General features: G+C 36.5%; 2 protein-coding genes across 9 annotated transcripts; both read right to left on the bottom strand.

The window, feature by feature from the left end:
- Nucleotides 1-9: 9 nt before the first annotated feature.
- LOC311075534 (uncharacterized protein) lies at nucleotides 10-8,393 on the bottom strand. 5 transcript variants are annotated; one of them, XR_014604514.1, is made up of 8 exons: nucleotides 8,244-8,393; nucleotides 7,503-7,846; nucleotides 4,609-6,711; nucleotides 4,161-4,238; nucleotides 3,977-4,066; nucleotides 3,768-3,872; nucleotides 1,975-2,146; nucleotides 161-1,896 (listed from the first exon to the last, which is right to left on the bottom strand). XR_014604514.1 is itself a non-coding variant. In XM_084103029.1 (8 exons), the coding sequence occupies exons 2-8, from the start codon at nucleotides 7,795-7,797 to the stop codon at nucleotides 1,709-1,711; spliced, it is 1,497 nt and encodes a 498-aa protein (XP_083959155.1). In that variant the 5' UTR covers nucleotides 7,798-7,846; nucleotides 8,244-8,389; the 3' UTR covers nucleotides 161-1,708. The 5 variants fall into 5 exon arrangements, 2 of the variants coding, with proteins under 2 accessions (XP_083959156.1, XP_083959155.1); XM_084103029.1 differs by having other exon boundaries at nucleotides 6,143-6,711; nucleotides 8,244-8,389; XR_014604513.1 differs by lacking the exons at nucleotides 161-1,896; nucleotides 1,975-2,146 and adding an exon at nucleotides 10-120 and having other exon boundaries at nucleotides 8,244-8,392.
- Nucleotides 8,394-10,077: 1,684 nt separating this feature from the next.
- Nucleotides 10,078-15,920, bottom strand: LOC311075568 (uncharacterized protein). Of its 4 annotated transcripts, none has more exons than XR_014604520.1 (4): nucleotides 15,630-15,920; nucleotides 13,795-13,910; nucleotides 11,588-12,956; nucleotides 10,078-11,445 (listed from the first exon to the last, which is right to left on the bottom strand). XR_014604520.1 is itself a non-coding variant. In XM_084103074.1 (3 exons), exons 1-3 carry the CDS (start codon nucleotides 15,916-15,918, stop codon nucleotides 11,847-11,849), a joined length of 1,515 nt encoding a protein of 504 aa, XP_083959200.1. In that variant the 5' UTR covers nucleotides 15,919-15,920; the 3' UTR covers nucleotides 10,078-11,846. The 4 variants fall into 4 exon arrangements, 2 of the variants coding, with proteins under 2 accessions (XP_083959200.1, XP_083959199.1); XR_014604521.1 differs by having other exon boundaries at nucleotides 15,615-15,920; XM_084103074.1 differs by having other exon boundaries at nucleotides 10,078-12,956.
- Nucleotides 15,921-16,877: the final 957 nt, after the last annotated feature.

Here is a 16,877-nt window from a genome sequence, read left to right on the forward strand (position 1 = left end):
AGCACAATGTCACACATAACTATATTTTATTCAAAATTGTACATTTTGAACATCACCTCTTTGAAGTTGTACAAGATATCTCTGACCCAAAGGTAAAAGATTTCTTTCCACAGCTGTTTCCTGCAGCAAAAAAGAAAAAAAGAAAAAAAGAGAACATCTTAAAATACTGTTTCACATCATTTTATTTTCAAATTTAACATTTGCAACTGGGAATTGTAAATAATGTTTTGGGAATAAATAAGCTTGCAATAATGGCTAAAATTAGTGTACACCACAAACAGCTGTGATTATAAAGAAAATGCATCGCTCTGTTTTGTCTGCTTTACAGTAATGTGTGAAGAGTCTGTTTGGTCAACAGACAAAAGTAGTTTCACTCTGGCAGATTTTCAGTTGTATGCTTCATTTACACATGCAAGAATAACAGCAAGTCAGGCCGCATTTCACAGTGGGTGTTAAAAGACCCAATGGCCCTGCATATAGCACCATTTGCCTATTTAAATGACTAATGAAATAAAAGAGCTGATGCAGCTATTAGCACCAAAAATACTGTCTGTCTTTATTGAATGTACACTAATGTCCAAAAGTTCGGGGTTGGTAAGAGTTTTTAAGTGTTTTTGAAAGCAATTTTAATGTTTTCACCAAGGCTGCATTTTGCAGTAAAAACAGTAATACTGTGAAATATTAGTGAAATTCAAAATAGCTTTTTTCTATTTTCATAAAATGTCATGTATGCCTTTTGATGACAAAGCTGAATTTGAACATCTTCAGTGTCACATGATCATTCAGAAATCATTCAGAAAACATGATCATTCAGAAATCATTCTAATATCCTCGTGGGTGCTGAAGAAGGATTATTATTATCAAGGTTGAAATTTTTTTTTCAAGATTCTTTGATGAATAGAAAGCCAAAAAAAAAAAAAAAAAAACCCCAGCACATATTCAATATAGAGATATTTAATGATAATGTCTTTACTGGTCAATTTAATGCATCCAAGCTGAATAAAGTATTCCTTAATTCCTTTAAAATAATACAAATACAAATCTTACCGATCCCAGACTATTGAACTCAAAAACTCTTCTTGCTGCAGTCTGTAGCATGATGACGTATAGTTACTTGTAAATATAACCCACTACATCATGGATTTTGGCAACGCTTTTATGCACACATTTTAATATTTTGTATTTTTAACAGTTTATAAAGCTGTTACATAAGCAACCAGTCAAGTAATGTTATAAGTCAAGCTGTTTTTAAATTCAACCAGATGTTTTTGAGTACTGAAAGTTTGTCAGAACTTCCATGTGTTCGGTGTTTATATAAAATGTTTAATATGCAATATTTAGAATTTTATCTCCACAAGACTCGTCAAGACATTGCATTACTTATATGGACGGGAAAAATTGTGGATCAGGTTATTGAAGAAATCCATGGATATAACAATGTCAAAAGCTAAGCTTTTAATCATTATTGTGTCTCACTAGTGGTGAAATGAAAAATAAGTGTAGTAAATATAGATGTACACAGCACTTCACAGTTCTGAAAGAACAAGCAGATACTTTTTTTAAGAAATGTTTATTTCCATAGAGCTTCATCCATCAAATACTACAATTCCGAATAACCTGTAACCAACAGGGAACCAATAACTTGCGAAACAATCTAAGAACTAGTGAAAAAAACTGAAATAAAAGAGAATACAATAGTAACAAAAAACTACTCATGTTTAGGACTTCCATCAAGTGAGCCGTTTTCTTCAAATTCCTCCTCAGCGGTTACCTTCTGGATGCAGTTTGAGAGATGAATCTGTAATTGTGCTTTCCGCAGAATGGTGGCAGAGCAGTAGCAGCAATGAAAATGTGAAATTTCCCTGCATTTTAAGTTACACTTGATAATAGTGAAATCTGAAAAAAAGTCAAACAAGTGTGAATTGATATGCCTTGACAAAATCATTTGAATGGATGTGGAAGCACCATACACACCATGAAGCTGGACAGCCAACTTCAGATGATTCTGGACGTGGTTAACAACGCTCCCTAACCCTCTTGGCTTGTAGACCCAGGTCTCACAAAAGGGGCAGTGATACTCGTCACAACACTGAGTGCACTTAGAGATGCAGGGCATTTCTCCTTTTTTAAGGATGGTTATATGCATCTAGAAATGGATATTTACAATTAAATAATGGTTAACTTCATTCAACATGTTTTTGTGAATATTAACAATTTGTTATTATCACGATTACAGCTTGAGCTTGACACTTGACTTTGTCACTATAAAGTTGCCCTTGACAACCTATTAAAATGAATTATTATTATTATTCTTACATGCGCAGTATAAGGGTCACGAGAACCCAGCGTCATGTTAGGAAAATGATTCCGTTTCAAAAGGGCTAATGTAAAATGCAAGTGTCATCAAAATAAATTGACAATATAATGACAACATAAATTATGCTCAATTCACTTACGGTCTCACTTCTTGGTGTTGAGTCCATCCTTGTCATGGAGTATAGTGACAAATGATGCACATTAAAGACATCCAGCGCAACATCGAAATCCTCTATGGCGCATTTGCTTAAAAACCTTGACTATGTCAACCAAATTCACTATGTAGTGGATTATATGAACTACGCCATTGTGCTACAGTCTGCAGAGACTGAAAACCCTCTCTAACAGTCAGGCAGTGATAATTATGTTGACAATATTTAAAGGTGCAGTATGTAATATTGACAGATAGTGGTTGAAATGGGTACTGCAGTCCAAATTCAAAATACTGGAGTTATTTGCCGCGCACCCTCCTCCTCAGGCTCAACGCTCACGCGGGTTGCCAGATTAAGACATGCAAAAGGAGCAAGTGCAATTTACAATGGAAGGCAAAGAGCTGTTGATCAGCTAATGTATATGCGTTTAAATATGCCTTATAGAGCTTTTAAGATGGATGGCAATACTTTTTATTTCATGTAGAATCTGCGAACCCAGTTCGTTTGCTTACGTCAATGGCTGCTTTGTTGTCCGCCAAGCGCCAACTGGCAACCCGAGGTGTCAAAATACTATTGGGTAAACTGGCAGTGGGCGGGATCACACAAACCATAACAAAAACAGACAGTCCGACAAGCCTCTTAGATTTAAAAGACATTTGTGAAAGTGTTAACAAGATCAGAGGAGTGAATGTGCTTGCTCCTGTGAAACTTTTCTGTCTTATAATAATTTTATATTATAAAATGTTTTTGTGAACATAATATATTTAATAAATTCAATACAAATTCATTATTAGCGTTTTTTTTATAGCCTTCGCATTTAAAATTGTGCAGGATGTGGCACAATTTGTTTTTGTTTTTCAATATATATTGTCCATTCAATCGATTAAATTACATTTTGCACTGTCAGTGCAGACGAGCATAAACAACTTAAAATATTGTCTGGGTAGATCATCCTGTGCTAGAGGATTTTCAGAACACCTATGCAAATACATTTCTTTTAAATAATTTTACTAATCTAAATGTGTTATGTTAAACATATAATGTACATTTCGCATTTTACGTCTTTTGCTTTTTTTGGACAAATGTTACAATAATTTGCTTTCATTCATGATAAGCAATATAATGTTATTTGTTTATCATACAGCAGATCAAATTGTGAAGCCCTATGGAAAATTGCCTTCATTCACACAATTATGTGCCATATACATGATGACTTAATATGTTTGATTCATCATCATACAAGCAATAAGGTTATGAAATGATGAGATTACATTTTTAAACCTATGAACTCTGTCTAACCTTTGCTCTCCTTCGAAGGTAATCCCTGCGGTTGTGTAGCATCTTAGTGCATCTTACGATCACCTCTGCCTCCCGCCCATACAACTGCGGCAGTGCCGATATGATCTGTTCAAGTGTAAACAACTAAGATGTAAAATCACTCTCTGAAAACATGCCCTTTTCTGCATACATTTCATGAATCGAAATCGAACAAATGAAGAGAACTGAACCTTGGTTGTAATCGGACCCCAATCAATGTTCCTGCTATAGCAAGCCTTCTGCCACACCTGAAACTGAGTCAGGATCTCCCTGGCCACAATCTGTTGAAGACACAAGAAACAAATAAACTCGGTCAATTGATGAGCATTCAAAAGCCTAAAAATTATTTCAAATTCATTCTGGATAATTTCTTACGCTGAATGTTCTTTGCCTGTTTACGGGGAGTGAATTTCCTTGTTCCGTGGAAGGGTGTTCTGCAAACCTACGGCCAATCTAAAACATACACAACAACAAATTAGCAAAGCACAGTTTGGATCCATTTAGAAGCATTTCTATACAGTATTCTGTTCATAAATATAGTTAATTAAAGGTAATTCTGTTTGTGTTCTGTATGTAGTGTGCTTGTTTATCATAATAGACATGAAGTGAAGTCTGCAACACAAATTTCATTTGAAGTTATATTTCATATGGAGTGCTGAAAGCCTGTCTGAAATATCTGCAGTCTTGCATTAGTTTACAAAGTCAGAAGGAACAATAAAAAGTATCAAATGACAAATATCAAATTAAATATTCTGAACAAGTCTTGCTAGAATAATTTACTGATTTTGTTGGGAAAAAGTATACAAGTCCATCAGATAATGACCTGTATGTCGGGGTTAATGGTTGTCCGATTACAATCACTCCAGGAGAGGCAGGCATCAAGACACAATGCTGCAGGAGATCACAGAACTCTTGTGGAAATGGCTAAGGAGGAGGAAGTCTTGCATTGTCCAACATCAGTGTTCATCAAATCCACAGCAAATAAATACAAAATAGAAAACACTGAAAAGAAGACTTGAAGTCTGAATGGAAGACTAAAGTAAAGGAAATGGAGCATTTTTGGACTAACCGACTTGCTGAGGTGAGACAGAGGTGTTACCAGTCGCTACATCTGATGGTTCATTTACTTTTTCCAACAAAATGCCATGAAAGTTGAAACGACAGGGACACGACACAATTTAAGTGAAGGCCGGGGTATCTTTTTAGTGAAACGATAAATTCTTAAGTTCAAAAGATCCACAAACATTCTCAGGAGAGAGGATATGCTGCATCATACTGCATCTTTACTGTTGTTGGAGGGAATACATCAAAACATCAAATACATATTCTATACCAGCTATTACACATTAATCGCACAACAGCAAAATTCCTTTGGGAGTAAATCTGTCACTTCAATCTCTATATGCATGTATTAGATCTCAGGTTTCCTTGTCTTTCTGTAATGCAGAGGTATAGTTTAAAATGATTCCATGCATAACAATTTGTCCAGGTCCTGTTCAGTTGTCTTTAAGGTGGCAATGATGGGACAGCGGGTCCTTTGAGGTCTTCTTGAGTTCTAACAGTGCAGACCAAATTAGCTATATTTATTTCCCTCCTCTCCCATGGGCTTTCAATAAATGAGTCTTCATTTGCCTGGGATTCAGATAGCTCTTTCCACAATAAGGGCAATTGCAAGACTTCCCAGCGTGGCTGTGCCGCCTGATATGAACTCGCAGGTTGGTGGCTCGATTGAATCGCATCCCGCACTGGGTGCAGCTGAAGAGTTTCTCCCGCGTGTGGATGTTCTGATGCTGCCTGAAGTTGCTCATCCGAGCAAAGGCCTTGCCGCAGTGCGGACAGACGTGAGGTCGCTCTCCTGAGTGGTTTCGCTGGTGAACCTTGAGCTCGAAGTTGTACGCAAACGTCTGCTCGCACAGCGAACAGCTCAGAGGTTTCTTGCCCTTGTGGATCTGCGCATGAGCCTTGAGGTCGCATGCTCTCGCAAACATTTTCCCACATTGGAGGCAATGGTGGGGTCTTCCCTCATGGATCTGTTCGGGCGTCCCATGTTTGTCCTGGGAGAAACACTTTGGGTATTGCGCGTGACTGATGACTTTTCTATGACTTTTCTCGCCTGGACAAACATCATTGTGAGAATAGCGGACAGAACTTTCTGAACCGGGATAACTTTGTTCATTTTCTGGTTTGACAAATGAATTTGACCTCTCTGGTACGCTAGATAGCATCAGCTCTGTCGTGCATAAATGATTATATTGTGCCCTAATACCTTGATGTGCCAATGTGTTCACTGAATAAGGTGTGAAATATGAGGTGGCGTCTGGCATGTCGAGAGAGTTTAGACCTGGAAAGCTTTCTACCTGTATCTCCTCCTGATCACAAGATCCTCTGAGCTCTCCCTGACTCGGATCAGACATTTCTGCATGGCAACCGTCATCTCTGTTGACGCTATCCCACACTGGAACCATCTCTTCCTCTTCCTTGACAGGTAGAAGATCCAGCTCTGTCTCTGATTTTACTCTATCGTTTGGTGAAGACGATGGCAAATCCTCGTGCGCATCCTGAGCCGAAGGGCTTTGTATCACTCTCGAGTGGTTTGAGTCTACTTCCTTATCAAGAGTAAAGTCCTTTTCGGATTGGTCTAAATCGTTCCCTTTGGCTTTGAAGACACAAGCGGGCTCGCTCTGGATTGCTGAATTTCCCAGAAGCCTCTGCAGAAAATCCTGAGGAATTGGTGCACTGGAGTTAGGTGTGATGATCTCTTTTGCACTATGCCTGTATACATCGTTCTTCTCTTTAGAGTGCGAGTTTGTTGTTGTTTGTTTATTAGGCTCCAGGCGTTGTCTTGTACTCCACATTTCTTCTGTCAATGTAGGCTGATTGGTAGACTGATCTCTCAGGCTTAGGCCTAAACAAAGGGCGTTTGCTCCTGCACCAGAAGAACAGATACAACATTAAGGAAGAGCACAAAAAGTATTTAATGATATGAAGAATGTATATTGACGTCTGATGTTCTTAACAGTAAGTTCAATGCAATGAAATCAATTAATGGAGGACAACAATCATTTAAAGAACACTGTGTTATTTAGCCACAACTAGACACAACTGTCATTCTGCAGGTAAAGAAAGTATTTTGTAACTCAGGACTAAAATCTTCTTTTAAACATCCTGTGATAATGTCAAATATAAAATTGTTTACACACATATATAATATAACATAACATACATATATAACACACACACACACACACATATATATATATATGTGTGTGTGTGTGTGTGTGTGGACCTTGGTCCAGTTTTAGATATGTTGTAACCAATGATATTTCAAAATTATTTTAATAATTAAATTATTTTACTAACTAATGTAGTATTTTTTCATATTTTGAATTAGCTTTTTTTCCATTTTTATATTTGATTTTTTATATTATGTTTTAGTAATTTTGTTACGTGCTTATGCTTTATTATTTTTTTGTATTTTGCTTTCATCTATTTTTAGCTATTTTAATTGTAGAGCTATATTAGTAATTGTATTACTTCAACTTAAACTCATTTTATTTTAATTAATAAAAACAGTTTTTAATTGTTTGCCTTCGTCCGAGATGGGCTCCGGCCTTCCCACGACCATACAGAGGATAAGCAGCATGGCAAATGTATGTATGGATGGATTTGTAATAGTTTTAGTTACCAATCACGACACTAACGCTAGTTGTAACTCACCCCGGACTGTCTCTACCGGCTGGCTCTCATCTCTGCTGCTGGAATCTCCTGTCCGGCCGCAGTCAGAGCACCGTATCTTCCTCCCCCGTTCCCATTCCCTCTCCCTCTCCCTCAGTTTACTCTCAGACAACTGCAGCCTTCGTTTTAATACTTCCACCTCTTGTTTACGATGACCCACTTCCTCGAGGAAGCTGTCTTCCACCAGCCTGGTTATCTCAAACATGGCTGATTTGAGGACGGTCTCCATGACAACGGAGAGCTGAGACTGGAATGTGAGGAAAAGGGCTTCCGACATCGTCCTGCTGTCGCCTTGAGGACGCCTTGGTGCGATGAAAATAATCACCCTGAAAAGGCATAAAGACTTATAAAAATTAATCACCCTGAAAAGGCATAAAAATGTGTTATAACTGCAATCACGACCAGCTAAAAGCCATGTTTGCGTGTTCGAAAACAAAAACAAAACATTTTCGTCTCCCGTTTCTGTCACCAGGTGGGCAATTTGTTATTGTTGTTTGTGCAGCCACGTGCATGATACAGCATACAATCACATTATTAAGGCCACACTACCAACACTATGTTATTAGAAAATAGTGTATATTTGTATATGATTATATTCACTTGGTTTTCTATAGAAAATAAGCTCCCTAGTCACCCTCTCTTTGGGCCTTTTGTGTAAAAAGTAAAAGAAATGAACTGGACAAAGGCAAATAATAACAGTCACACTATTCAGGAGGTAAATACCTTATAAAAACGATCCTCGCACGGCGGATTTCTCAGAGGAAACCGCGAAATAACGTGAATAGATACGTTATTACTGCAGTAATATCACCGTTTAGTTGACAGTCGTCTTAAGCGGATGCAGAAAATGTTGAAGGTTTCCTGTTACTGCCATCCAGTGGACTGGAAGATGCCACTCATCCTATGTTACATGAAGGAACCACATTTATTTTTGTGTAAAATTTTATGGCCCGGTTTCACTGAGACAGGTCTTGGATTAAGCCAGAATTAGGCCTTAGTTCAATTAGGACATTAGCTTTTATAAACGTGCCTTAGAAAAACACGTTACTGCAGTGCATCTTGAGACAAAACAATGGCACTGACATGTTTTAAAGGGGCGATGAGATGAGAAACCAAATATATTTTTTAATAATACTTTTTCTTTAGTACTTTGTAATATGTATCATAGTACTAGACATTATTCACCTCTAGATTTTGCACCATTTCCATATAAAAAATTATAGAAATATTAGAACAAATATTTCATATTGTTTTCAATTAATACAGAGTATAGAAATGGAGCAAATGTATTTAAAATCCAAAGTTTAGAAGGCAGATTGATGCCACCTGCTGGAAAAAATCACAGATGCCAATCACTAGATGCTTGTCTTATATAAATATTTGTATTTTCAGACATTATTACGTAATAGGGGTGTAACGATACCCTCATGTCACGATTCAATACATATCACGACCCTGAACTCACAATACCATATTATTGCGATACTCCAAGACATATGGTAAAAGGTTAACAAAAAAAGTACTGTTGATTAAAATGCTAAATTTGGTTTTACATTGGGAGTGGAAATGAATAAGCTTGGACTTAGTGCAGGTAACCCAATGCACAGGACAATGGTGACATCAGAATAAAATTATTGATGATTCTGAAGTTGAAAATACAGAATAATTTTAGATGAACATGCTTAACAATCTGTCACTGGCTAGATACATTTAAAATAATGTCGGCCACTTTTTACTGATAACAAAAGACATTTGGCATTATCAGGACCCACAAATATTCCCCCATTGCATTATTATACATTATATTCAACATTATGTATAGTAGTTTAATGTAGAACTGACACTAAAACTCTGTAAACTTGAATTTTTCCTCACGCAGAAATATTCATTTTGGGTGACTTATACACAATACATATTGATGCATTTTAGTATTGTGATATATTGTGACACGATATAATGTTACACCACTATTACGATCAAAGACTATTTCGTCATGGATAATTTGTAGATTGTACCACAATAAAAAATTGCTTTGTATTTTTGTTTTTGTATTTCCCATTCATTTCCTATGGTGGTTCCTATTGTTTTTATCACAAGTGTGACTATTTTTGTAAAGACTGTTCAGACTTTTCTAATTATCTCTATTATTTTTCTTTTCTTTTTGTTGTTCATATAGCAATTAAGCGCCACAAAAGTCACCAGGTTGTGTACCATTCAGATGAAGTAAATAAAAATAAACACATTTTTCAGTCAAAAATGACTGAAGACCACTAGAGGGTTAACTGTGATGTAGGACAAGTTGTTTCACTGGACCAATGTTTTTTTGAAAAGTCATATTTCTATGGCTGACAGAAATAGTTGTTAGGATATTGTTTAGATATTATCTAGATAGTGTAGTGTATCAGTTTTACCTCTGTTTATTTTTTTTTAGAAACGGTAAAAAGTGCCACATCTTTGCCCTACACAGGCCTAAAGTTTTGTTTCATCAAAATGTGTCAGTTATAATTAAAAAAAAAAAATGGAAAAAGAAATGAGAACAACACAAAACACATGTACATACTGTATGTTAGTACTCTACCAAAGAGCTGGAGAACTATTTAATTTTGTTGACATAAACATTACAAAACAACATAGATATGAATAAAATAGAGACATGAACTTCCTGCACTTTTGGTCCATTTCAAATGTAACATCATTATTCAGATTTGTCATTTTCACAGAAAAAAGAAGAATAAAGTAATTTGGATTACAGTCATTGAGCTGTAACGTACATGGCTTACTGTGGTGTACCTGAATCACCAATAGTCTGTTTGCATGCATTACTGGAAGAGTTTAATCAGTGTGTAACTCAACACAGTGTGTGGCATTTAATCAGCAAAAGATATTCAACTAAAAAAAGATGTGATGGTAGCGTGAATGTCACTCTTTGTATACACTCTAAAGAATACTGGAGCCATACCACGTCACTACATTTTAAAATAGTCATCTGAAAACCCCTGCATAGGTTTGAACCTAAAACATCTGCATTGACATCTAAATGTGAACACGTAACCATTTTAGCCCGCAGCAGCATATGCACATCAATTTGTTCAGCAAAGTTTACTGGCTATCTCATAAAAAAAAACACAGTAACGCTGTTGCAATAGTCAGTATATGCACCATTTGAAAGAGCTAATGCTACACATCTGAATATACAAACAAATCAAAGGGATCTGATTTAACAGAATAACATTGAGCAGTTGTGTTGCATTCATCTTATTCAAGGCTTGTAAAGCTCCAATTTGATGTGAATTAAACGCATTAAACAAACAGAAAAAATTTCCAAAGCGTGAAATGTCCGGGTCATATTTCACCCCAAAATCAAAAGAAAAAAGAATGGATAAAAATCATGCTTTTTGCATATAGAAACTGAAGTCTATTTTAAAGAAAATTAAAAATGATCATTTTACTTGACTTATTGACTGATTTGCATTGGTATTATTTAAAGAGTTTTTTTAAGTCTCTTATGCTCTATTAATATATATATTCAAATGTGATTTATTCCTGTGATGACACAGCTGAATTTTCAGCATCATTACTCCAGTCTTCAGTGTCACATGACCCTTCAGAATTATTCTAATATGCTGATCTGCAGCTCAAGAAACATTATTATTATTGTCAATGTTGAACATAGTTGTGCAGCTTAATATTCTTTGAATATAAATCAGAAATGAAACATATGAAACCGAAATCTTTTGTAACATTATAAATGTCTTTACTGTCAATTTAAAGAGTCCATGCTGAAAAAAAGTATTAATTTCTTTAAAAATATATATCTTACAGACCCCGTTCTTACCCATTCTTCTGAACGGTTGTGTATATACATACCGAATAGAAATTGTAATGTGCGTGTGTAGCATTCCAAGTATATTCCATTTAATTTACACTGAAATAAAAATAATGAATAACAATCTTAAAGGTTTTTCAGGTCTTTAAGGAAAATATAATTGCATAAATGTTTGTCTTTTGATCTTAGGGTGAAATGAATCATTTATTTATTTGGGCATTTATTGGTGAGACAAACTCACCTACTTCAATAGCCTGTAACATCAAGAGGGAGTGGAAAAGTCCTCTGCTTTTTATATAATATGATACAATCTGCATTTTCCCCTGAGTGATCCAGTCACGTCACTGCAAAAGAATTTTTCAGAACAATGTTTGAAAGGTTAGGTTTAGTGCAGCTTTCAGTATGATGCATGATATTAAAAATAATTTAAGCCAGTCAGCGAAACAGCATCAACTAATATAATATAACAGATTCGACCACTATTACAGCTCCACGGCTCGTCATACACTGGAGTGTGAGAGTTCAGAGTGAATTCTCTGATGTCTCTTCAAGTTGCATTTCTGGGTAAACCTTTTCCCACAGTCTGAGCAGATGTAAGGTCTCTCGCCAGTGTGAACCCTGCGGTGCGCTTTCAGGTTACTCAGTTTGGTGAAACTCCGTCCGCAGATGGTACAGCAGAACTGCCTCTCTCCTGTGTGGATCTGTTGGTGAGCTCTGAGGTGACACAGATGAGAGAAGCCTTTCCCACACTGGTTGCAATTGTGCGTCGTCCTTGCCGAATGGTGCCGCGTGTCCCCCTGAACCCTCACACTGACCATTTGCGGAAGACTTCTCCCTGGATGTACGGTGCTGAAACTTCTTTCCCCTGTAGCGGCTCCTTCGGGATACTGACGGACATGGGAGGGTTTTGGAGTAGGAAGGCCTTTGCAGATGGATTGCGCTCGGTTTGCATCACCGGCGCTGTGATCTGACACAACCGCGTTGGGATGTAAAACAATTTTCGTGTTCTTCCTAACGGGTGATCTGAGATGCTGCATGGTTTGTGGCGCAAGGCTCTGAACCTTGACGGGAGGCGCGGGATAGGAGACTCGCTCCTGTACTTGAGGTCTAACGGTGAGAGGATCTCCAGGCTGAAGGTCCAACGGCGTCTTCTTAGCACCGCTGTGAGCAGAAACCATCTGAGGCCTGGTTCTCTCCATTTCCTCCCAGTCTGGTGGAAGCATCACTACAACTTCCTGTTTAACGGACCCTGAGTCTATGCTGCTTACCTGGGGTCTCAAACCCGGAGACTCTGAAGATACTGAGGTCCTGACTGGCTCTGGCTGTGAAACAGATGACCGCGCTGAGGGGTCTGTTTTAGAGTCAAACCATTTTGGGGGGGTTCTGTGTCTGACCTCATCCTCATCCCCGGGTCTTTCAGTGCAGGACGGTCCACCTGGTTTGTGGTCAGAATCTGTATTGCGGAGTCCATTGGTCTCTTCCACACGGCTCTGAGGATCTTTTTGTTTGTGTATTTGAGAGTGTATTACTAGATAAGCTTGCGTGTCTCTAGCCTCTGTTGTTTCCTCTTTCACTTCTCCTCCAGGGTTTTTCTCACCCACTTGAGCAGCCTGTCATGGACAAAGTGCGCATGAATTAGAAACCGTTAAAAAACGATCTTAGAAAACTGTTTTTGGACACTTTAAATCTATTAATTTTATTGCATTACAAAACCAAATGGCATGTGCAAACAAACGCCTTTCTCAGAGTTCATTACATTTTGAGAGGACGTACACTGGTGGTCAAAAGTTTGGAATAATTATGATTTTATTGAATTATGCTCAGCAAGGCTGCATTTATATGATGAAAAACAGTAATATTGTGAAATTTATTTATTATCTTTTTTATATTTTAATAAATTATTTAATCTATTTTATTTATTCCTGAGATGGAAAAGCTGACTCTTCAGTGTCACATGATCCTATAAATCATTCATGCAGATTTGGTCTTTAATAAACATTTCTTCTTATTATTATTATCAACGTTGAAAAACAGTTGTGCTGCATAACATATTTGTGGAAATGATGATACTTTTTTTGAGGATTCTTTGTTGAATAAAAAGTTCAGTGAGCACCATTTATTTACATTTATTCAATTTATCAAAGCATTTAAAGCTTTTGTAACATTATAAGTATGAGTACTAATGCTGAAAATTCATTTAAAATATATTAAAATACAAAACAGTTATTTTAAACTAATATTTCATATTTTTCATTAATCATATTTTTCATTAAACAAATTCAGCCTTGGTGAGCATAAGAAACTTCTTTCAAAAACATAAACCAATCTTAATTCTAATCTCAGTTCCCCTCAAGTTCACTCAGATGCCCTTTGGCAACCAAAAACTGTCCAAATACTTTTTGTCTTCTCTGCCACTACATATTATCATTAAAACAATGTCATACACACATTATGTTTAGTTTCCAGAGTTGCTGAAGGCTTCTCCTGATTTGCGCTTCCCGTGGGACTGCACCTCCAGCTACTGTCAGAAGCATTTTCCTGCTTAACAAGTGGATGTTCCAAACCTTAAAAACACACACAGAGGAGCATCTAGTCAGCAGATTCCAATACATCTTTGGACTTAAACCAAGTTTATTACTTTGACTAAACATAAACATTTCATAGTGTGGAATAACAAATTTAAGAATCTATTTCAAAATATGCTTCCGTACATAACATCACGGTAAATAATATTAGCTTTTAAGGTTAAGATGATGATATCACACGAATGATTTGGCTCAGCAAAGTTGCAATTCCTGTTTTCTCCTGAAAACTCTTAATGGCTCTTGGAGCTTGTGTTTTAGCAAGAGAGTTCTGCCAGTCCTGTACTCAAGCCTCAGCATTTGAATAGATATGCTGAGTGGATTAGGAGTGGCAACACTCTCAGTCTAGAACAGGTTCCTAAACCTGTCTCATCACAAAGTTTTGGTTCCTGCCCCTATATAAATTGTAACGTTCCCTGATTTAGACCTGATGAACTACAGACTCTGAAGAATAAATCTCTTCTGCTTATAAGATCCATCTCAAGTCTCCTGGTTTTTGCTTCGATGAAGGAATAAAAGTTCCCAACAATAGTGATGTAATGTGGTGCATGGGTCAATGACGTGACATTCATATTTTAGTCCGGATCTATCAGAATCGGCATGAAGCTGAAGTTGCAACAGTCTTTTCTTGCCTATTGTGACGTATATCCGAGTGAAACGGCTTCTTGAAATGGAATAACATTTCATCAGAGAAGAGAAAAGATGTCGTTGCAAGAGGAAGGGGAAGTTATTTTGAGGGCACATGAAAATAAATATTATTATGTGCATGGATAAATCATTTATAATAAATACTGAAATATTCCATAAAAAATAACAATTGTCAATTTTGATTTCATGGTGACATTATTCAAAAATATATTAAAAATACAATTCACATAAAATTTTATTTCAATATTTAAAAACAAAAGCTTTAATTCTTGAAAGAAATGGTAGGCTATCACGTCACAATAAGGTTTAATTTGTTAATATTAGTTATTGTATTAACTAACATGAACTAACAATGAGCAATACATTTATTAAAGTATGTATTAATCTTTGTTAATGTTAGATCATAAAAATGCAGTCATTCATTGTTTGCTCATGTTAGTTCACAGTGCATTCATTAATGTAAATGTATACAACTTTTGATTTGAATAATGTGTTAGCAAATGTTTAATAAATGCTGTAGAAGTATTGTTCATTCATAATTCCTGTTAAATACATGGCAAAAAACAGTCTCTTTTATTACCGTTTTGTCATTTTCTTTTTATATTTGAAAAACATGTCCACTAAATGAAAGTGTAGCATAACAACACTCAGGAAATCACTTTGTTGTCATGTGACAAGAAAACCATGAAAAGTGTGTGTGTGTATATATATATATATATATATATATATATATATATATATATATATATATATATATACACTTTGAAATATGGAAACTTTTGTGGGAAATTATCACAAGGAAATTGCTTTTGTCATTTTTAAACCATTTGGCATTTTGGTTTGATATAACCAAGGAAGCCATTTTGTAATCAAATCATGTGACAGGAAAACCATGACAGACCCCTTGATCACTGGCTCTCAATCAGGGGGGCACAAGACGCATTAAAAATATGGAAATATAAATAAAATAAAAAAATAAGAAACATAATCCCTTGAAATATGTCTGGACATTTTTGTGGAAAATAATGAGGAAATTACTTTTGTTCAACTCACTGCTCTGTGTTTCGGGGCCTCTGTGTAGTAACGTTACCCTCCTCCTGGACACTGCTGTCCGCCCACAGTCCACACACCTCACCCTCTTAAACCTCTCCCGTTCTCTCAGCTTGGCCTCCGACACTATCAGCCTCCGTTTTAACACCTCCGCCTCTCGTTTGCCTCGATCCATCTGCTCCAAGAAGCTCTCCTCCACTAACCTGGTGATCTCGTACATGGTGGTCTTGAGGATAGTTTCCATGACCACAGACAGCCGAGTCTGGAAGGAGATGACCAGCGTGCCCGTCATCCTGTATCTGATCTAACGCTACTCGAGCTCGTTCTTATAGAGAAGAATTGAGTGCTGAATGCATGTAGACACAACAGTGATCATGACATTAATGACCACCACCCATGCTGATTTCCATCTCAAATGTTTTATTTCTTATCAAGTCCACACATCAGCATTTTGGGAAACTCGGTTTCAAAATTCACAGTAAATGTTGGCACTTCACACTTTCACGGCCAGTCAATCGTCATACAAATCCCTAAAATAAAAACCTCGCACTGTTAGCATCGAGCTCATTACATCTATGAACCGCGAACCGAAATAAATATCCTTTAGGCGCAAGGCGGAATGCGTCGCGTCACGTCCAGCTGACTGTAGTACACTTTACATATTTTATTTAGTTAATGTGTGAACTACAAGATGTTTGACTAAAGCTTCTTTCAGCATGTCAGGAGGAAGCGCGTCTGAGAAAACGGACAATAATGTTGTTGTTAGTGACGTCACATATTGTACGGTGGCCTTGTTGGGCTAAAATTGGACTAAAAATAAATAAATAAAAAATACATAAAGTTACACTAATGAAAATGTTGCCTTGGCAAATAGCCCATATCGAAATACACATGAACTAAAATTGTGCAGTTTCATAGCACATATACTATGTAAAATATAACAATTCAGGCACAGCTAAACATCTTTTTAACCTTTTCAGTATTATTATTTTAATATTCTTACATTTTTTTAGTTAGACCCTTAGTATCATAACAAGAAGTTACAATATATGAAGAAATATTCAACTGTTTTAATGTTTTATACCGTTACGCAACCGTTGAATGCTTGATTCTGATTGGTTGATAGACATTTTAAGCAAGGTGTGCAATTATTTTTTAGTAAATGCACAGCTATTAAGTAGTTCCAGGTCATTACAGTTCCTCTTCACATTGTGGCAATATTAACATCTCATATGTGCATTACTCATCTAT

This window comes from Abramis brama, assembly GCF_963993115.1.
Source record: "Abramis brama genome assembly, chromosome: 2".
NCBI classification, from domain to species: domain Eukaryota; kingdom Metazoa; phylum Chordata; class Actinopteri; order Cypriniformes; family Leuciscidae; genus Abramis; species Abramis brama.

Excerpts from the sequence above, each read along its gene's own strand:
- LOC311075534 (XM_084103029.1), bottom strand. The coding sequence starts at position 7,797 with ATGTCGGAAGCCCTTTTCCTCACATTCCAGTCTCAGCTCTCCGTTGTC. Across the intron at positions 6,712-7,502 it reads GCCGGTAGAGACAGTCCGGG|GAGCAAACGCCCTTTGTTTA; the intron begins GTGAGTTACAAC and ends CTTCTGGTGCAG. Across the intron at positions 2,147-3,767 it reads ACCTTCGAAGGAGAGCAAAG|ATGCATATAACCATCCTTAA; the intron begins GTTAGACAGAGT and ends ATCCATTTCTAG.
- LOC311075568 (XM_084103073.1), bottom strand. The coding sequence starts at position 15,918 with ATGACGGGCACGCTGGTCATCTCCTTCCAGACTCGGCTGTCTGTGGTC. Across the intron at positions 13,911-15,614 it reads GAGCAGTGAGTTGAACAAAA|GTTTGGAACATCCACTTGTT; the intron begins GTAATTTCCTCA and ends TGTGTTTTTAAG. Across the intron at positions 12,957-13,794 it reads CTCTGGAAACTAAACATAAT|GCTGCTCAAGTGGGTGAGAA; the intron begins GTGTGTATGACA and ends TGTCCATGACAG.